Here is a 22,755-nt window from a genome sequence, read left to right on the forward strand (position 1 = left end):
TTTGCTCAAAGTGTCTTAAAAAAAAGTACATGTATACAGGGTGTCCCAGAATTGCCGTACAATCTCTCGTAGGCAGGTAGAGGAAGTAAAACTGATTCGAAAAGTCCTGAACCATTTTTTTCTATTACATATAATAAAAGAGTAATTATTGAGTAAATCATGCCAATCAGCGCCGACCTTTAGCCAGGTCCGCACGTCCTCCTTTATTATAAATAATAGAAAAAAATGGTTCAGGACTTTTCGACTCAGTTTTACTCCCTCTACCTGCCTACGAGAGATTGTACGGCAATTCTGGGACACCCTGTATATGTTATACACATATTACTCAAAAACTGAAAGCTGTAACAAAAAAAAAAAAATAAATTCACTATTTTACAATGCTAAAGTAACATTAACTGCGAAAAGAGTTTATTGCTATTGCTGTTACTTGCAATTTGCAATTATATAATGTAAATCGTAAATAAAACTTTTGGTAAACTTGCTTTTTTTTTTTTCGCGTCAATGAATTTCCTTTGGATGGGATAACGAGGGGTCTACCTTGCAGAACCAGTTGCAGATTGCACTTTCTGTAAACAACAGTTAGATAGTACATAGTAAAGCGTAACGTAGAGATCTGAAAGTGCGCGAAAATGTAGATCTGCGAGAGACAGAGTGCACGGAGTTTGATTGAGAAAGAAAAAAACAAATTAGATTTGTTGTGCACACACGCAGAAATATATGCAAAAGATAGACGACTTCGGTCGAGTGCTAAAGTAAATAAAAAAGAGTCAAAAAAGATTTGCTTGTAGGAAAAAACATATGTGTGTTTTGTAGATTACAAATTGTTCTGGCGGGGCGTGTACCTTAAGCTGGGAGTATTCATCCCCTTGCAGTCTCAGGACATAAGACAAAAACGGCCCGTTCAAGAATTGACCCGGTATCCAAGAAACAGAGACGCGGTAGCTATCTACCGCCGTCGCTCTTACGATTTTCGGTGGCGATGTCGGTAGACCGGCCGCGCGCGTTGATATTACCACACTTGGCGCCGACGTGATGATCGGATTGTCGTGATACTGATTAAGAAACAGCGCCACGCGAAACTGCAACCCACCACGGTTGTGTTCATAGCTTAACGTATAAATTATTAATAAACTAACTAGAGAACAAATTCTCAAAATAAAAAATAGATTTGCGACAATTGTTAAAATCAATTAAAACTTAAACAAAGTAAGGGGAAAGACGCTTCGCAATAACAGTATAAATAAGAGAAGGTCAATCGAGCAAAATAAGAGGTTGATGATATATATTCCAATAAATAATAATTACATGTAAAAAGCACGAAAAGTTTCGTCTCGTAACTTGAGACCTCTTCAGTCGCAACAAATAAATTAATACATATAAACAATATAAACAAATTCCTTTTCCTTCACACGTGTGTACTCTTCCAGGACTACATTCATCTTTTATTTGTGAACAACAACTCGGCAATGTAAAGTATCTCTTACATTTGAACACACACCTTGTGGGAGATAGAGAAAAATGCGCTTCTTCGTTTTTGAGATTAATTTTATATTTTTGTATATTTTTTTATATTGTTTATATGTAAATTTAATTAATTTACATATAAACAATTTATATGTAAATTAATTAAATTTACATATAAACAATATAAAAAAATATACAAAAATATAAAATTAATCTCAAAAACGAAGAAGCGCATTTTTCTCTATTTTTGTATATTTTTTTATATTGTTTATATGTAAATTAATTAAATTTACATATAAACAATATAAAAAAATATACAAAAATATAAAATTAATCTCAAAAACGAAGAAGCGCATTTTTCTCTATCTATCCCCCACAAGGTGTGTGTTTAAATGTAAGAGATACTATAAATATACATATATTGTTTATATGTAAATTAATTAAATTTACATATAAACAATATATTTACATATAAATAATTGTTTATATTTACATATAAACAATTTTTAAATTAAATTAATTTTTGTTAATTTTTTTTTTTTTTATATTGTTTATATGTTAATTTATTTGTTGCGACTGAAGAGGTCTCAAGTTAGAGACGAAACGTTTCGTGCTTTTTACATGTAATTATTATTTATTGGAATATTTATCATCAACCTCTTATTTTGCTCGATTGACCCAATTAAAACTTTTTTTAATTAGCAATGTTATTCGCGACATATTATGCTCGTCTTTCGCTTAGTTTATTTAAAAGTATTCCAAGTATATACGTTCTTTCTTTTTTCTGTTTTTTTTTCTTACGTTTTTTTTACGTACCCTATAATTAGTATATGGGTGCAAATCCTCGATCAATATCTGATCGTTTTCGCTCCACGATTGGTTTCTGCAACATTGCCATGTCTCAGACACTTCTTCGTACTTCCATTGCATCAGGTACGAGATGCCAGCGAGATTGTGCGTGTCTATTCCTTTCCATTCGAGCTTGAGCGACGTTGCCGTCAACGAATCCGCAACCAACGCCGGTGCTGGTGGTGTGCCAATTTTTGCTGTTTATTAAAAACAAAAATCTAATTTTTCCATCTTTCTCTCTCAGCTTAAAGAGTTTTAAATCTAGCATCTAGCATCTTTTGATCAAAACACTACAAATGCGTCCGCGCAATGGCGAATGTGCAAAAGAACACATGTAAGAAACAATGCACAATCGTTGTCTCTTATTTCGTGTCGTCTCTCCTAACCATTTGAACTCGGAGACAGATTCATTTAAACGAATGATTGAATGTTCAAACCCCGACAATATATGGCTGACACCGAACGAGAACGCAAGTTCGCGGAGTACAATAATATTCTGGAAAATCAGAAGAAAGAGTTTTTGGAAAAATGGAAAACGAAGACGGACGACGACGTACATCTGGACGACTTCGATCGTTTCCGAACCCTCGGCACCGGTGCCTTCGGTCGCGTTATCCTCGTCAAGTACAAACCCACGTCTACGTATTACGCCATGAAGATGCTCGATAAAGCAAAAATCGTGAAGATGAAGCAGGTGGATCACGCGCGCAACGAGAAGCGGATCCTACAATCCATTAGCTTTCCGTTCACCGTCTTCATGAAATTCTGCTTCAAAGTAAGAACTGAAAATCTGAAATAATAAAAAAAAACGATATCGATTTTCCTTACTTGTCCGGACGGATATGTGTCCAGGAAATTGTTTTCTGATCAATTGTTCTCAGAAAAAAAATATTAATTTGTTTTTTTTTTTTTTACAAACAGTTTTAATTTTTCAAGGACAATTCTTACTTATACATGGTGCTGCCGTTCGTGAACGGCGGCGAGATGTTCACCCATTTGAGGCGTATGGGAAAGTTTGACGAATCACTGGCGAGGTTCTACGCCGCCCAGGTGGTCCTGGCTTTGGAGTATCTGCACCACTGCAGCCTGATCTACCGCGACTTGAAACCGGAGAACATTCTGATACAAAATACCGGCTACATCATGATGACCGACTTCGGTTTTTGCAAGATGTTAAACAACGGCCGCGCATGGACGTTGTGCGGCACACCGGAATATCTAGCGCCCGAAGTGATTTTGTCGAAGGGTTACAACAAAGCGATCGATTGGTGGAGCTTCGGCGTGCTGATTTACGAGATGAACGCGGGATATCCGCCGTTCTATTCGCGCGATCCCATCAAGATTTATGAAAAAATTGTAGCCGGGAAATACAAGTTCGCGCATCACTTCGGCGACGAACTGAGAGATATAATAAAGAACATTCTTCAGGTGGACATAACAAGAAGATACGGTAATTTGAAAGACGGTAGCATGGATATCAAGAAGCATCGTTGGTTCAAATCCATCGACTGGATTGAGATTTATCATCAGAAAGTGACTCCGAGCTTCATTCCTCATTGCGAAAGTCCCGGTGATACCAGCCACTTTGATCAGTATGACGAAGTGATGCACCAAATCGCTTCCATAGATCAATACGGCAAAGAATTCGCGAATTTTTAGAGACGGTTTAACGTTTAAGAGGGTCCTGGACCGTCCTGTTATATTACCGATCGAAATAATTCGTATTAAGACGTGTTTTTCGTAATTATTGCTCGGATAGAAAAACGGCTCTACAGAATTAAAGAAAATAATAAAATGTATGTCGGAGACTTTTCAATATATCAAAAATGTGTAACAAAAATTTTTGATTTACAATTAACATCAAAATTTTTTGTCACATTTTTGATATATTGAAAAGTCTCCGACATACATTTTATTATTTTCTTTAATTCTGTAGAGCCGTTTTTCTATCCGAGCAATAATTACGAAAAACACGTCTTAATACGAATTATTTCGATCGGTAATATAACAGGACGGTCCAGGACCCTCTTAATTTTATAAAATTGAAATTTAATCACGCTCCTGCACACACGAAGTGTATTATGTGCGCGAGAGAGAACGTATCTTTGAGATATCTTTAAATATCTTACATTTTCAAATCTCTCTTCAGTTAATTATAATAACAATAATCAAATGACTACCGCAAGATATATTAAAAGTATATTAAGGAAGATAAAACACAAAAAAAAGTGAGATATTTAACTGTAAGTTCAAAAAGATAATATATTGCTTTATAATAATATATAATTAAATCAAAAAAATTAAGATTATCAAAAAAGAAATTATTTATTTGTTTTTATGTGTTAACGCAAAGCAATATTATCTTTTTGAACTTACAGTTAAATATCTCACTTTCTTGTGTTAAGGAAGATAACACAAAAAAGTCCAATTAAATCAAAAAAATTAAGATTATCAAAAAAGAAATTATTTTATTTGTTTTTATGTGTTAACGCAAAGCAATATTATCTTTTTGAACTTACAGTTAAATATCTCACTTTTTTGTGTTAAGGAAAACAAGTAAGTTCAAAAAGATAATATTGCTTTGCGTTAACATAAAAAAAACAAATAAATAACTTCTTTTTTGATAATCTTAATTTTTTTGATTTAATTGGACTTTTTTGCGTTATCTTCCTTAACACAAAAAAGTGAGATATTTAACTGTAAGTTCAAAAAGATAATATTGCTTTGCATTAACACAAAAACAAATAAATCACTTCTTTTTTGATAAATCTTAATTTTTTTCGATTTAATTTGACAACATTTATGTTAAATAAATTTTGTATAAAAATAGGTAGAAATTACGTCCACACATAAGTTAATGTATATCAAAAATCGAAAGTTATACAATTACCTTTGAGCAGTTGAGCGTAACTATTTAAAGCGTCGTGGCAGCCTTCGAGGCAATGCATATCCTTCGACGGTATCAATTCTTTCACCCCGTTCTGCGAACATTAGCGCATTAACTTAATATTTTGCATTCAATTCCATAAAATTAGAAAAAATGTTTATTCGAAAAAAATTATAAACGACGTTTCTTTTTCTGTGTGTTAAAAATTAACTAAAACTAAAAGAAACACAAGATTGTTCCAAAGGCAGCGGTAAATTCTATTCGGACATACATCTTTACGTTGCGCTTTTTAGGGTAAGTCTGTCTTTATGGATGATAGTCATCATAAAAATATAAAAATGGTGATACCAACGCAAACAGCTTGGCAGCTTGTGTCGAGTGCCTGCTCCCACGCTTCGCAGCCCTTTTTGCACTGCAACAAAAAAAAAATAAAAATAAAAATAAAAATAAAGAACAACGTATAAGAGAGAAAAACAAGCAAACGGAGAACGCTCTTATCTTCTTATATTATGAAATGAACTTTTATATCTCTATCGTGTCGGAAAAAATGGACCTTACTCTTTGTACAATATTTATATCGAAGTAGAGCAGAAGAGAAAGAAGTGGAGAGTTTGGAAAATGAGATAATGACATTTTAATGACGACAATGCGACAGCCTTTTTTCTTATCTGTTCTCTCAATTTTCTTTTTTTCTTTCTTATGTTTTTTTTTTTTTACGCAATACACATGCGAATAAATAAAGTAATTACGACGACCAAAGTTTAACAAACGTCAAACCAAACGTATGATCTGAAGCCGAACGATGAGTAATACACTCGAGTGTGTGTAATTACAAAGCTCTTTTTTTTCCTCTCTTGTGTTCAGTTTGAAAAAAAAAAGAAAAGCTCTAATATTTTTGCAATATTAATTGCTTGATCCGCTCGAGGAAGTCAACTAACAAATCACATCCTTTCTATATTCTCTCAACTTTTCTGCCGCTATGTTTACTGACATTTCATGCACCGGACAATGAAACGCTTCCATGTGAATGCGATCGGATTACACCAACAGTTGCGAACAACAGCGGTCTGCCGTCGTGTCGCATCCTTCTGTGGAAGGTCATCCGGCGATCTACGATCCGCTAAAATACAACGGCGGAAGTTGGCCGAACAATAGGGTCACGTTATCTGGAACGATGTGTGACATAACGCGTGGTGGGCTATGCCACCGCGAAGCAAAACCATAATTTTTCGTGACCGCGTCTCGTCTCACTCCGCGTAACTAACGCGGCACGTGCCTCAAGTAACGCCTACGTTCATAAGACGCTCGTTGCGTGGCCGGTGTGTCGGACATGGATTTGCGAAGTGAAGTTTAACGCATTAACTTTCTGCGCGAGAGGATGTGGGCATTTGTCGTCGACAACAAACCGGCGGCTGTACGACCGAGGACGCGTTACAACAGCGCAACTTCAAGTCTATCGTGCCAGTCTGTTTATCTCGAGAGTTATTTTTTTAGCTATAGTTAGGTACATATGTTTTTTTTTCTAGAGTAATAATATGCATGTCATATGATTCGTTTATGTCAAGTAAATTTGCATAAACATTTCGGAAAAATTTTGTATATATTTAATGTTACATGTTGGTTTAATTTTTACATGAAGAATTGTTACGTGATATCGTCATTCCCTACGTATAATTACATAAGTGTCACATACGGGATTTTCAGTTTATTGCATAGTGACACTTAGAAAGTCATGTTCTTTATGGTCACCAAATATTAAAAAAAAATATTCATAAGTAAGGTAAAAATTTAAAACCGAAAGATTTCTTAACTAGAGAAACTATATGAAGCTTTAAGCTTTTAAACTGCTCTCCTCTAAAATTTGCGTTTTGGAGTTACGGGATTATACGTAGGGAGTGACGATATTACGCGAGAAAATTAGAAAAATGTTATTTGATCAAATCACATTTATTATAAATTATATTATTATTTTGCAGTTTAACAAATGTGTGCGGGAGACACATGATATGTTCACTTTCCGGTAAAAAATTTTCCATGTATAAAATTGTATGGACATATTCGGCATATAAATTTGCATAATTAAATATAATAATTTTAATTTGTGTATAAGTATATATGATTATATATCAAAAATTTTTTAAAGATATAGTAAAAATATAGTTTTATATAATTTTTTGTATCTAACATGATAATGTTATAATAAGTTATAATAATGTTATAATAATACTAATAGAGTTATTTTGTAATTTGATGTGGAATATCTCTGAAGCCATTCTCTTAAAAAAAGAAATTCTTCGTGTATAAAATTGTATGGACATATTCGGCACACACACACACACACATATAAATTTGGATAATTAGATATAATAATTTTTTAATTTGTGTATAAGTATCTATATGATTATATATCAAAAATTTTTTTAAAATATAGTAAAAATATAGTTTTATATAATTTTTTGTATCTAACTAATGATACTAATAGAGTTATTTTGTAATTTGATGTGGAATATCTCTGAAGCCATTCTCTTAAAAAAAGAAATTCTTTGTGTATAAAATTGTATGGACATATTTGGCATATAAATTTGGATAATTAGATATAATAATTCTAATTTGTGTATAAGTGTATATATGAAAAATTTTTTACCGGGCATGAAGAATTGTTACGTGATATTACGCGAGAAAATGATAAAAATGTTATTTGATTGATAATTCAGAGAAAAGGCAAATAGTTACAAAAATATGTAAATTTCAAACGTGACAGGCAGTTGGAACTAAAAACATGGGTGTTGTTGTGCGAATATTTGATGGAAATATTATTTATTCATGTATATAAATGAAACATAATAACGTTTCGACTTTCCGTTTAGGTCTTTATCAAATTAAATATGTGCTGTTTAACAAACTTCGTAAAATACAATGATGATAAGTAAGATGTTACAATAAATCGTATCGCAAATATCAAGTCATGTACAGCTCTCTCTCTCTCTCTTGTTTGCGATACAACTTATTGTAACATCTTACTTATCATCATTGTATTGCACGAAGTTTGTTAAACAGCACATATTTAATTTGATAAAGACCTAAACGGAAGGTCGAAACGTTATTATGTTTCATTTATATGAATAAATAATACATTATGAATAAATTATACATGAATAAATAATATTTCCATCAAATATTCGCACAACAACACTCGTGTTTTTAGTTCCAACTGCCTGTCACATTTGAAATTTATTTAATTAAATCACATTTATTATAATTATATTATTAAAAAGTGGTGTGTAGAGTTGTCCTCTGGTTTGTTTTAAAATAAATTATTATTGTTATTTATTATTGTTACTCTAACAAAGACGACACGTTCATAACGACATCGACGAGTGTCACATTCAAATTCTTTGTTGTACGTTTGAGAAATGTTGTAATATTACCACTGAAGATAACTTAAACAAATAAAGTCGAAACGTTTGGAAAGAACATTACAAAATTGGATTTTATTTGCATAACACCTTGCAACCGGTTCGCCCAGCCTCTTAGTTACACCAATAATTATATTATTATTATTTTGCAGTTTAACAAATGTGTGTGGGAGACACATAATATGTTCACTTATCCGCCTTGATTTGTTTGAAAAGTTCGGACGTAAGAAACTCGGAATTGTGTTTCGCAACACGCTAAACTGAATTGTGTAAATACGTTTTTTTTTTTTATTAAGTTTTTAAAAAAAACAGCGGGATAGAAATTGTAGCTTAATGCAACTGGAAGTGTAAATATACAGAAGTGCCGCGTCTCGAGTGCGGCTCGTACAAATGCGCTCGAGTGTTTCGAGTATAGGATCTCTGATTTATTCTTAAACGGTTGAAACACTTCGATCACATCGCGGTCATTTCTCTAAGTACTTAAACGTATGTAATTGACAAACCACAAGTTCGGCTATGTATAAATTTTCTCTCTTGTGTAAGAAAATTGAAAAAAAAAATAATTATTTTTCACAAATTTTTTTTTTTACCGTCGCGCTGCTGGATCGTCAAGTACGATTGTTTCGAAGTGGTGCATAGTGAAAGATCTATTTTAATGTCCGGAGATACGAGAGGTGTTATTTAGCAATTGGCAAGCTGATCGACACTCCGCTTAGTGTTCGAGAGGCGCCGCACATAAATAATACCGCCACTCGGCATTGCGGAATAATAAGCAAATTGCGTCGCACGAGAAACCTAATTTCTTCCAACGAACCGCGCCAGCCGCGCAAAAAGGTTGTTGCAATTGTTTTTGCAAATTTTAAATCAATTCTTCCTGATACGATGAGAGAGAGAGAGAGAGAGATTTGACGAGCACACGCACGAAAAATAAATTAAAAAATAAACGTATTGATACGATACCACTTTTTTTTTCAGACGATATTTTCGGTCGCGACGTTGCGTCACATTTATTCACAAACACATGCAAATGAAATGCGTAGAAGTTTTTTGAACACACAAATAAAGGCTATCCGTAACTTTTTGACACAGCTGAGGCAAAAATAAATTCCGTCAGTCTGAACAGAAAAGTCATGTACCGTGTCAAAAAGTTTCAAAAACATTTCGTATATAATCGCACTTTCATATAAAACTTCAAAAATATACTTATATTTTTGTATTATGTTCATTGTTAAAAAAACATGATTTTTTAATTTACGTTCAATTTACGCAATACGTCAAAGTTTTGTGTCGAGTTGTCTTGACAAAAACGATGTAAACTTTTAGCGCTGGTTGATCTTTCAAGATATGCGACGTATTGTATGTCTTCTTACAAAATATATACGCGTATACATGGCGACGTACGAGGGTATCACATAGGTCAAGTCGCCTGAAAAGTTTGTAGAAGGAAGGGACCTCAGTGCCAGATAAACGTTATTAATATTCCATTTGAGATGCTGTGGAGCATCTCGGCGAAACCCGGTAAATCATCAACGCGAACGTGACACTCGATATTATTCATGCGTAGTAATATACCGTACTGTAATTGAATTTTTTCCTCGCCGTAAGAATTTTTAATGTTGAGATGATAATAAATTTTATTCTGTTAGTTGATGAAATAATTCTGGCGTAGAATGTAATATTATAAACAAACATTATTAATTGTGCGGAACGTGCATTATTAAGTCTGAAAGATGTTATAAGTGTAATAAATAAATATTTAATTTATTTATTACACATTACATTTATTTAATTTAAATAAATTTTGCGAACGGCTCTTCATGTGGTCCTACATTCATATATTATTAGTTTAAAAGACTTATAGAGCCTGAGAGTAATCTCGATTTATTACTAATATTAAATAAATTTAAATAAATTAAAAATTACAGCACGTAATAGTTTTTTCACTCTTAAATTTATTTATTATGTAATAAATAAATTAAATTTATTTATTACACATTACATTTATTTAATTTAAATAAATTTTGCGAACGGCTCTTCATGGTCCTATATTCATATATTATTAGTTTAAAAGACTTATAGAGCCTAAGAGTAATCTCGATTTATTACTAATATTAAATAAATTTAAATAAATTTAACATTACAGCACATAATAGTTTTTTCACTCTTAAATTTATTTATTATGTAATAAATAAATTTCATTTATTTATTACATAATAAATAAATTTAATATATACATTTAATACATAATAAATTTAATATATACATTTAATACATAATAAATAAATGAAATTTATTTATTACACATTACATTTATTTAATTTAAATAAATTTTGCGAACGGCTCTTCATGTGGTCCTATATTCATATATTATTAGTTTAAAAGACTTATAGAGCCTGAGAGTAATCTCGATTTATTATTACTAATATTAAATAAATTTAAATAAATTTAAAATTACAGCACGTAATAGTTTTTTTTCACTCTTTCTTAAAATGTTAATATTCAATTGAGTAAGCGAGAACAAAGGATATACCACGAAGATCTTGAGATTTAATTCGTCCGAACTAACATCTGGGCGCTTTAATTCGACGCGCCTCATCAAACGCAAGATTTTAAACGATCTAGCCGTCCGCATATGAGGGTTGACAAAACTATCGGACAGTAGAAAATGACCAAGTTGAGAGGCTCGGCGCAGCGGCCGCTAATTTCTCACTTCCTCATTAAATCCTCAGCGCGTATTATATGCCCCCCAGCTGGGCTTGCCCTCGCTTTACACGCGCGGCTCCCCGTAGATCGTAGATCTTTATCTCCCGTCGCAGATGAGCGTCTACTATATGTTCTCTCCTCGTTTTGCTTTTACCCCTATTTACTGTAATACCACGCTTGCTTTCGGAGTCTCGCCCCGCGACTATTGACGAGCAGAAAAAAAATCTAACGAACACGGCGCCATAGGATCTCATTTTCGTAATGTCTTTATAACGAGCTGCTGATTTGTGTAACTAAAAGCGGTGTCAAATTTTTTTCCGCAATTTCGCATCTTCTGAAATAATTAAAAACTTAATTATTTTTAATAAACAACAAATATACATATATACACTATCAAAATATTATGTACGATAGCTAGAAATATTTATAAATGTACAATAAAAGTTAAAGATTCCACAAACACGTTTTTCTCGTAATTACAAAAGACGAGATAGCCAAGACCTGGAAGTCGCGCCGAAGTGGCGTACGTAGCGCCCAGCTAAATTCGAACAGCAATTTTCGACAGTCAAAGTGGCTTCTGGCCAGTAGCTGCTATCAAGCGGAGACACTTGTACGGATACAACGCTGTCGGTGGCCACTTCACTTTACCTTCGTTGTCAGACAAACATACTTGTGATTGTCTGTATTTCCTGGGGCACGCGATACACACAAGCTGTTTATATCGTTTGCTCGTGGGTTTATATTTTCTCCCGATGTGCGCACGTAAAGCAGAGAACGTTAAAAAGCGGTGTAAAAGAACAGATGCGGTGCAATTGTTTTTATTATATTATAAAATTTCTGATATTATGCCTGATGTGGCGATAATATATTTAAAATCTATTATTGTAATTATTTTATTATTCAGAAAACGGATGACTCCAGATATTCAAAATTTCAAGAAGTGGACAAGGCAGTTGCAGTCAAAAACACAGTTGTTGTTGTGTATAAATGTAATAATGATGATTTTCTTTATTTGATAGTTAATAAAAATGACGTTTCGACCATAGTTTTTGGTCTTTATCAAATTCGTTAGAAAGTTAAGTAACACTCTTATCTGCGATCACTACCATATAACAGCCTGAATTTGTATCTTGATCGACGTTTTTGCGAACAGCAAATTTCTAACGAATTTGATAAAGACCAAAAACTATGGTCGAAACGTCATTTTTATTAACTATCAAATAAAGAAAATCATCATTATTACATTTATACACAACAACAACTGTGTTTTTGACTGCAACTGCCTTGTCCACTTCTTGAAATTATTTTATTGTCTAATAAAAAGCAATTTTTATTTGTTAACCTGACCGAAATGACTGAATGTAATTAATTAATTATATAGTCTGCAGAGAGATCGGAAGTCATAACTGACTGATATTTCCGGAAACGAGCAGAGGATAGGGTGCTACCTCAATTTTCAAGAGCGAACCAAAAAAATCAGAAAGGGCATCGGACAAAAGAAATTCCAACGGTTATTAATTCTCATCGTTATCGATCTGTGAAATTACCGGAAGAGACGTAAAGTCATTTCTCTGATGTTTGTTGAGCGTACCGTCGCGTATCGCGGAAGTGCGCAATGTGTACTTAATTGTTCGTATCAATTAACTGTAAAAATTAAGGTACGCCAACAAAAGAAATTTAAAACTGAATTGATTAAAATCATACAAGGTATTTTTGTTTACTTACATACGTATTGTGTCCGTTTACTCGTTATTGATGAGTGGCAACCTTACGAATCGTGAAAGGAAACGAGGGTGTAAATTATTGTGGACATGCAATTAGTCCTATCCGTTTTTTTTATGGTTCTCTCGTAACAACCGTCCGGCTCGTTAAGTAACTTATTTTCAGAAAAATGCGATAATCGTGCTATATATATACTCTGACATTTTTTTGTTATCCTATTTACCGTAGGGATAATTGCCTTACTCGTTTCGTAGTTTGTGATGACATGTGTCGCTGCTTATCGTCACTCAGAGGTTTCTTTGGTCCTGTTTTTTTCCTCCACCACTGCAGTTGGAATTTTGATTTTTTTTATATTTCTTTGATATTTTTTTTACACTATGTTGACAATAACAAATACAAAAGAAAAGGACGTTTGTGGAAAAAAAGCGATACTTGTCGCTTAAAAATTATAATACTTAAGAGTTTTTATCATTACTTTGTAAGATACACATATGTATTATATATATATATATATATATCGCATAAAATGTTAGAAATATATTTTATGAAAATACTTTCTCGCAAATAAACGTCAAGATTTAACTTTTATATATGTTATGAAAAAAGAGAGAGAGAGAGAGAGAAAGAGAGAGAGAGAGAGAAAATCTATTTACTTCAGGACTTTATTGCTGTTTTAAATCTATCCGTCCTCTGCCGTGCGATGACAGCCGGGAAGACAGACGCTACTCCCGGAGGTTTTCCTGTTTTTGCTATAATCCATACTTCCGTTTCGTGCATACGAGAGGAAAGATACACAGCGCGCACAGGACGGACAAAGCGCGAGAGAATTGAATCCGGAGTCGCACGGCAATTTGGCGACATCCGCCATCGGCCGCATTTGTACGCGATCTAATTTAAAGGCTCGAAGTTGTACTACAGAGAGAAAGAGCACAGAAGAGAAAGAGAGAGAGAGAGAGAGAGAGAGAGAGACAAACCGGAGACCGGACCATTCTTTCATTCGTAACGTACGCGCAATACGCTTCGTGCGTACGCGCGTACGTCCGTCCCATTCATCGAGCGCGCGTTGTTTTTTATTTGTCATTTACCATCTCCGCCGCCGCCGCGAGTTAGAAGCTGTGAGGCCCCGCAGGGACAACAGCGGAAGTACCTTCATTGTAACCGGGGGACCGTCTCGTCCCTTCATTTTCGTTTCTGACGTCCGCACCGGTTATTCGCGTATCGCGACGTCCCGTCAGGATCTGCCTGCGGTGCTTTCAAAGTGGATCCATTACAATTTCCTATTCTATCAACGAGATCCAAACATCTCCAAGGAGAACTCGAAAGAAAGTGATCCGAATGAACAATTCTAAGTTACAAAACTCGAACGTAATTTATTATAGGTAAGTAAGTAGGTAAGAAACTTTCCTTTAGTAGGTAATGCAAGATTAATTGTTACGTTTCTTATTTTAGAAACGTGTTGTCACAAGTTTCCTTGTGTGGAAACCGCAACATTTTTTAAAATAATTTTCAAGATATAAGTACACCGAAAAAATTATATTCTCGTAAGTAGATTTTATACTTAAAAAATCTTCTTCAAGATTTTAGATGATATTCTTCTGAAATTAAGAATATATTCTTTATTTAATATAGTCTTTTTCGATAGTGAGATATATATGTTTTTCTATAGAGAGATTTTTATATTCTAATCAGTATATATTCTTATCAATATTACTATTTAGAGGATTTTCCTCTTAAAATAAGAAACTCTTCTTGGCGCCTATTTTAGTATAAAATATACTTAAAGTAANTGGGATATNTCCTCAAAACAAGAATACAATTTTTTCGGTGTAACAGCTGACATTGCGCGACTTCTTTTATTATATTGTTAATATGTGTTTACAGCAAGAGAAATTAACAATCGATATTTGTTACGTATAAGTGTATTTGTTAAAATAAATTTGATTCTCTGTTTTAGTACACCGAAAAAATTATATTCTCGTAAGTAGATTTTATACTTAAAAAATCTTCTTAAAGATTTTAGATGATATTCTTCTGAAATTAAGAATATATTCTTTATTTAAGAATATATTCTTAATTTAATAATATAGTCTTTTTCGATAGTGAGATATATATATATATATAGTCTTTTTCGATAGTGAGATATATATATATGTTTTTCTATAGAGAGATTTTTATATTCTAATCAGTATATATTCTTATCAATATTATTATTTAGAGGATTTTCCTCTTAAAATAAGAAACTCTTCTTGGCGCCTATTTTAGTATAAAATATACTTAAAGTAAGTGGGAGGATATCCTCAAAACAAGAATACAATTTTTTCGGTGTACAATTTATAGTGTAATGAAGAGAGAGAGCCGTTTCGTCGGTCGGAGTATAATAAAAACGAGAAAATAACATTAATACACACACACACACATACACACACCACGAAACAAATTGAAAGAGAAATGCTCGTATAAATTCCAGACATTCAAATTGTGCCAAAATTAAATAAATTCTTACCTGTTCGATCTTACACGGTATGCCGCATCCCACTAGCGAATCTTGAGTTCTGTTCTGTAATTAGAAACACATTTCACATTAAATCGATTACTTTGCACGCAGACAGATATATTTAAGCTATAACATCGTTACGTTAGAGTAGATCATTTCTAAGGATCATTTCTATGTACGATTACGCATACGCGCGTGAGTCTGGTTGAGATAAAAAAAATAAAAACAAATACGCATCATACATCGACGTATCATATGTGAACGATATATCGAACACGTCGATTTTGAATGCAAAATAGAGAACGTCGAACGCGCGACGAAGCGCGATTATGTTACCGTGCAGGGGCGGCGGAAAATAAATTGAATCGCTTGCCGTCTTTAAAAGATGTTAAACTGTTTCATCCGGTTCAATTGACACCCCCGTTCTATACGTGTGTGTGTGTGTATTCGGCGCGCCGGAATAAATCGCCGAATATAATCGAGGTCTCGAGGTGGCCGGTTTTTTGACGTATATAGCAGATACAAACACACAGACACACGCGGTCGTGTCACAGCGGACTGCACCTGTACGTTACGCACTTCCGCAGCACAGGTGCGCGTCCGGCTTTCAATGGAGCCGGGAGTAATCGGAAAGAGCCCCTGAGATCGCGCTGCGCAAACGGAGTCGTGCGTTAAGTACGATCGAGGGTGCGAAGTGAACCGTAGTTCGTTTCCAAGCGTAGTCGCTATGGAAATTTTGGAAGTCGATTTTTTTTTTGACCGTCGTCGTCTAATTAACATAACGCGTTGGAATTTTTATTATCCCCGTCTATCCACCTGCAGAGAATGCAAATGCCCTTTTGGAAATAGCTCGTGAGAACCGTAACGTTCCGGAAATTAATTTGGCGATTTTTTTAATCCATATACAGTTTTATTTTTTGTTTGTTTTTAATAATTCACGTACGAAATTTTATCACGCTCTTAAAATTATATATTTTTCAAAATTTTTTTAGACAAGAGAGAGAAAAAGTCACCGCGATATTAAATCGATTCGAAAATTTATATCTTTTATGTTTGATTACTCGCATTTTAATTGGCACGGAGTGAGTATACGATGTGACATTACGTAAGTCAGAGATCATCGAGAATTACATAATTTTGTCAAAGCTAATTATCTTTATTATTCTTTTCTGATATTTGATACGATATTTTAATAAAGTACGTAACCGCCCAGCGTTTTGCAACGGTACGGTATATTTAACTTTGAATTTCCACGTACGTGATTAGATAATGCGCACCGTCGCAAATTGTCTATTTCGTACTGCGAACGAAAATTTCCGCGGAAACGACAATAATCCGCAAGTGCATGTGCGAGTGGTGTATATATAGGTATACTGTTGTTGCAGAGATACACAGTAACCGCGTGTTTTCCTCTTGCGCGTAACGATGCCAAAGAAGAAGCATACGACGAGTTCAACGCGATAACGGGTTAATCAAAAAAAAGAGAGAGAGAGAGAGAGAGAGAGAGAGAGAGGAAGAGGGAGAGAGCTCTGTTTTTGCGTGCTATCTCTTGTGGAATGTATCAATTTTACGATGATTTTTTTACGTCTTCTCGTCTCTGTCGTCCCGTGCGTGCAAACGTCGGCGTTGTTTAACTTTGCACTCGATTAATCAAACACCGCATCGCGGATATCTCGGGAGAGAAAAAGATTTCCGTATTTCTAGTAGTAGAGTTGTAATCGCATCTCATTGCCAAATTTGTTTGCGCAATCCTTTATATTGATAACTCGTCGATAACCGGTTCGCGATGATTTTTTTACTCGACTTAATCTTACGCACTTCGGCGTAATCGCAAATTACTAAACTTCGTAGATAACGGAAATAAAAAAAGAATATAGTAAGATAACGCATGTTAAGACGTAAACAAAGTACGCAGTCGAATTTCTATTTTTTTTTTTTTTCTGTATTATTACTTTTGCTCCCTATTGTGAATAAATTTTTTTTTAAATGACTTTCTCCCCTCGCTCTCACTACCACATGTTTGCCGTGCGATTGCGCGCACGCGAAATGAAAATTTCGGTTGCAATTAATTTCTTTTAAAATTTAAAATTTACATAAATCTTTGTTTTAAATTTTTACGAATAGAGTTTTATTCTCACGAGAACTTCCTAACATTCCCTAACATTTGTCTTAGAAAAAAAAAAAGAAACCAAAAAATCATTTGCTAAAGAGCGTCTTTATCTGATCGAAGGTAATCGCTTAATGCATAGGTGCCCGTCCTTCCGCGCGGCCTTCCGTTCGTGTTCAACGTCTCTCTGTCGTTACGCTCGATGGCGTCGGCCAACTGTTGCATCTTCTCTCCCCCTTTCAAACTCGCTGAGTAATCTCGAAGATAGAAATAATAGCGGGTGTCGATCACGGAAAGATCAACCACACACGGAAATGCTATTCGATAAGTGGCTCGGATTCCATTGTGAACCCCACAACCGCGGAATTCTTTTCTTTCTGAATATTTATATGTGTGCGTTTCCCTCGTTAGGATACATAATATAAGATATAATAATAGTAAAACACCTGAGCTGTGTACTTTTGACTAGTTTTTCCCCGCTGTACCCGCAAAAAGCAAACCTAGAAATAAAAAAATATATACACTGAGAAAAAAAACGTTGGTGAAGTAACAAAATAGTATTCGATTCCAACTACATGCAGCGGTCACGGGCTGTCAATAAAATATTGATTAATGCAAGAAGATATCATGTTTCAATAGATATAACAATTAGATTATTACCGAAAGACAATCTAGTTGTTTTAACGAAATTATAATTTGCTTAAATACAGGTAACTTTGAACGTACAACACAATAGGACAACGCAATATTTTGTCTGCTTGTAAAAATAAGCAGTTTGATTAAATGAAATACTTGGTACAAAGAAATTCAGATTATATTCAATTAAATTAAATGAGAATTGCCTATTTCATCTTTTTTAACAGGTATCTTTTGTTTGAAATTATCACAACTTATGTTTCGACAAAACAATTCACGGTTTAGTGAATTAAATATGTTCATTATCACTATTGTTAATTCAACTTATACGAATTTAAGAATCTTTTTAAGGCTCCGGAGTTTCCAAACTAATAAATATATATTCGGTCATGAGAGCCGTTCGCCAGGAGTTGTGCGGAAATTATACGTGTATATATCGTCACTCCCTACGTATAATCCCGTAACTCCAAAACGCAAATTTTAGAGGAGAGCAGTTTAAAAGTTTGAAGCTTCATATAGCTTTTCTAGTTAAGGGATCTTTCGGTTTTAAATTTTTACCTTACTTATGAATATTTTTTTTTAATATTTGGTGACCACAAAGAACATGACTTTCTGAGTGTTACTATGCAATAAACTGAAAATCCCATATGTGACACTTATGTAATTATACGTAGGGAGTGACGATATATACATATATACGTGTTCACGTGTAAATTTTTACACGTGAAATTCGAATTGTAATAACAATTCTAAAATTCATATAGGATGCTATACTTGCATCTCGTATATGAGAGATCCCAAATACCCCCCTAATTGAAATTAAATTTATATTGCGAAAAAATATAGCATCCTATATGAAATACTTGGTACAAAGAAATTCAGATTATATTCAATTAAAGTAAATGAGAATTGTCTATTTCATCTTTTTTAACAGGTATCTTTTATTCGAAATTATCGCAACTTATGTTCGACAAAACAATTCGTGGTTTAGTGAATGAAATATGTTCATTACCACTATTGTTAATTCAACTTATACGAATTTATTATCTTTATTACCATATGCTTGAATTAAAAAACCAAGTAATTCAGATAACAAACTGAAACTCAACTAAACGCATTTAGTTGAGTTAATAGTATTTTTTTCTCAGTGTACCGTCACGAACCCAATTTTTGATCATTTGTTGCTAAGAAAATATTGTACTGAGATTTCGGTCATCAAAATTCGTCCGAAAGAACGTATATAGATGTCGAAGTAATTAATTATTATGTCAAAATTTTTGTCGGACTAATTTTTACGATCAAAACCTTACTGTAATACTTTTTTAACAACTGATTAAAAAAATTGAGTACTGATCAAAAACTAAGAGCCCGTGACGGTACTTTCACACAAGAAAAGGGAAGATCTCGAAATACATAATCGGTACTATTATATAATGGACACACATCGTTGAAAGCGCCTTAAGATTTGAGAGAACACATACTTCATTTCCATAGTAGTTACCGAGGTTGAAAGGGGGCGGAAAACCTGATACTCGCGTTGACGAAGTAACACACAACGTAAAGACTTGTCATTTTGTACGCGCGCGGCGCGCCGTTTCAAGTTTAAGGTAAAAGGGTGTCGGGTTTTTTTTTCACTGCGGTCTCTCCAACGTGCACGGTCGCACGGTGTTGGATGTATACCGGCCGGTGTCCATTCGGTTGGAACACAGAGACCTAAGATTGTCTACGGCGATCAAATCGCCACTTATTCTGTGAACTTTTGCAAATTAAAAAAAAAACATGATTTTATGTGAAACAATATGATAAAAAAACTCCGTCGCTAAAAATAAACTATCGATTCTTTCAATGTCATTTGTTGTAAACATGTGAAAGAATACATCGGATCGTAGGTCGTAGTTAAATACTAATTTGGTATGGAAATTATTGAGACGAAAAAGCGAGAACGATCTTCTCGTATATCGGTGTGTGTGTGTGTGTGTGTGTTGCTCAAATTGACTGAGAGAAGGCGTGTCTTCTCTTTTTCTACGAATCGCACCAATTATTCTCACATTACGTCGGGAATTGAAAGAATAGGTAATGCGGTGGAAACTGCAATTAGCTTGTAGCGACCTCACAGACACATAGAAAATACTTGCTGTGATTTCGTAAAAATTGCCAAACGCAAAAAATAATCTTGTCAAACCTGCACAGGTCTACCGCGAGAAACAAATTACGATATACCGAATGAACGAAAACTTAAAAAGATTATCAAATATAATTTGAAAGATTTCTCGCGCTGCGTTCGGTTCTACATAGTTTGTTAAACATAATCATTGAGTAACCAACTGCCAATTGGTTCGAGCAATTATATTGTGTTGAACAAAATCTGATCAAACAAAGAGATCAAGATCGCAATCACGTGTCGATCTTGGATGAGAAAAATGTTATGTAAGTTTTTTCTATCGATACGATTTTATATTTTTTTTTTTCTCATCAAATGTTTCCAAATAAGAAATGAAGACACCACCTTTTCTCTGTAAATCTTCTTCGTAAGAAAAACGGTGTCGTGATCCCTCATCATCACGAGTGATCTTCCTCGTCATTTTGCGCTAATAACGTATCTGACAACGGTCGCAATACGGGTCTCCCACATTCATTATACCGCTTACAACATTGCTTTCAAAGTATCATCAAAATATAAATTGGCATTGCGCTATAAAATGTTATCGTCGTCCATACAGATCTAAAGATTTCTATCTGAAAAAATAAAAAGAAAACCGGAATTGAAAGAAAGATCGTATAGAGATAGATATTGTGTGTTTCATTTATATTTTAATCGTTTTTTCCATCAACAACAATTGACAAAAAATTGAAATACAATTTTAAATGTCGTGTATTATTTTTTTTAATTTTTGTAATTTTCTTCGTGACAGAAGCTAGCAGAATCGTGCGACTTTCTTTCGCGCTCCAGTTACATATGTTTTAGCGCAAACAAATCCTGGGAAACGGTCGCTTTCGACTTACGTCATCTCAATTAAAACGCGTAACAACACGTTGACATATTTATAAGCGAATGCGGACGGTTAAATGCAATTTTGAGCGGATAATGAATGTGGCAGCTGATGTGGCTCGCGTTTTTTTAATTTAACTTTTGCCCCCTTAGAATTAATTAATCAAATTGTGGGACTCTCTCTTCGTCGATACTCGGCTTTCTGTTTGAACATATGGAACGAAACATTTCATTGCATATTTCTCCTCGATATCGCACATAAAGCTTTTTATAGCTTCGTCCAGTGAGGTAATGTGAAAAATCAAGCGTGTCTTCTAGAGTTACGATTAAATGTGAAATTCGCACGATTATCGATGCACCGCGCGCCGTGAACCCCTACACCACGTATTACGTTGTAGGTGAGAGGATGTGGCCGGCAGGAAGTTTATTGTGTATGGCTACACATATAATGTTGCATGCCTGACAATCCTGCATATTCGACGTAATATCAGGCCCGTTGCGCGACAAATTTCCCGGGAGATTTTAATAAGCATTATTACCACTTTATAAACACTTTATAAACGCAGGAATGCAACATCGAGATTTGCTTTTTTTTTTTTTTTCATATTTTGATTGTCTGATCAAAAGTTTGAGATTTCACAATAATACGCATCGAGATTCATGTGTTTTACGTGTAAAACACACAAATACAAAAAAAATACACAAATACAAGTAAACATGTTTTTTGTTTGATAATAAATCAGAGCAATCGTAGCTTATAAAGCTGTATGCGAGAATACTTACACCGAAAAAATTGTATTCTTGTTTTGAGGATATATCCCACTTACTTTAAGTATATTTCATACTAAAATAAGCGCCAAGAAGAGTTTCTTATTTTAAGAGGAAAATCCTCTAATTAGTAATATTGATAAGAATATATACTGATTAGAATATAAAAAGCCTCTATAGAAAAACATATATATCTCACTATCGAAAAAGATTCTTAAATAAAGAATATATTCTTAATTTCAGAAGAATATCATCTAAAATCTTCAAGAAGATTTTTTAAATATAAAATCTACTTACGAGAATATAATTTTTTCGGTGTACTAAAACAGAGAATCAAATTTATTTTAAGAAATACACTTATATGTAACAAATATCGATTGTTAATTTCTCTTGCTGTAAACACATATTAACAATATAATAAAAGAAATCGCGCAATGTCAGCTGTTACACCGAAAAAATGGTATTCTTGTTTTGAGGATATATATCCCACTTACTTTAAGTATATTTTATACTAAAATAGGCGCCAAGAAGAGTTTCTTATTTTAAGAGGAAAATCCTCTAAATAGTAATATTGATAAGAATATATACTGATTAGAATATAAAAAGCCTCTATAGAAAAACATATATCTCACTATCGAAAAAGACTATATTCTTAAATAAAAAATATATAGATATTCTTAATTTAATTATAATATAATCTTAATTTAAGAATATAGTCTT

General features: G+C 33.7%; 2 protein-coding genes across 5 annotated transcripts in view; one reads left to right on the forward strand and one right to left on the reverse strand.

Moving 5' to 3' along the window:
* The window catches only part of LOC109854773 (proto-oncogene tyrosine-protein kinase ROS), a 43,559-nt gene that overhangs the window by 13,595 nt on the left and 7,209 nt on the right, over positions 1-22,755 (reverse strand). For 2 of the 4 annotated variants that reach the window (XM_020428200.1, XM_020428203.1), the window contains exons 2-6: positions 15,545-15,598; positions 5,553-5,612; positions 5,204-5,294; positions 2,281-2,510; positions 843-1,079 (exon numbers count right to left, since the gene is read on the reverse strand). In XM_020428200.1, the coding sequence (XP_020283789.1) occupies positions 843-1,079; positions 2,281-2,510; positions 5,204-5,294; positions 5,553-5,612; positions 15,545-15,598 (672 nt within the window). Of the gene's footprint in view, positions 1-842; positions 1,080-2,280; positions 2,511-5,203; positions 5,295-5,548; positions 5,613-15,544; positions 15,599-22,755 lie in introns of those variants that run through there. The other 2 variants (XM_020428201.1, XM_020428202.1) reach the window with 2 other exon arrangements.
* LOC109854774 (cAMP-dependent protein kinase catalytic subunit-like) lies at positions 2,519-4,072 on the forward strand. Its single transcript, XM_020428204.1, has 2 exons — positions 2,519-3,088; positions 3,250-4,072. Exons 1-2 carry the CDS (start codon positions 2,741-2,743, stop codon positions 3,970-3,972), a joined length of 1,071 nt encoding a protein of 356 aa, XP_020283793.1. The 5' UTR covers positions 2,519-2,740; the 3' UTR covers positions 3,973-4,072.

This window comes from Pseudomyrmex gracilis, unplaced genomic scaffold (assembly GCF_002006095.1).
Source record: "Pseudomyrmex gracilis isolate BER0280 unplaced genomic scaffold, ASM200609v1 scaffold_73, whole genome shotgun sequence".
In the NCBI taxonomy this organism is placed as follows: domain Eukaryota; kingdom Metazoa; phylum Arthropoda; class Insecta; order Hymenoptera; family Formicidae; genus Pseudomyrmex; species Pseudomyrmex gracilis.

Excerpts from the sequence above, each read along its gene's own strand:
- LOC109854774 (XM_020428204.1), top strand. The coding sequence starts at position 2,741 with ATGTTCAAACCCCGACAATATATGGCTGACACCGAACGAGAACGCAAG. Across the intron at positions 3,089-3,249 it reads TCATGAAATTCTGCTTCAAA|GACAATTCTTACTTATACAT; the intron begins GTAAGAACTGAA and ends TAATTTTTCAAG.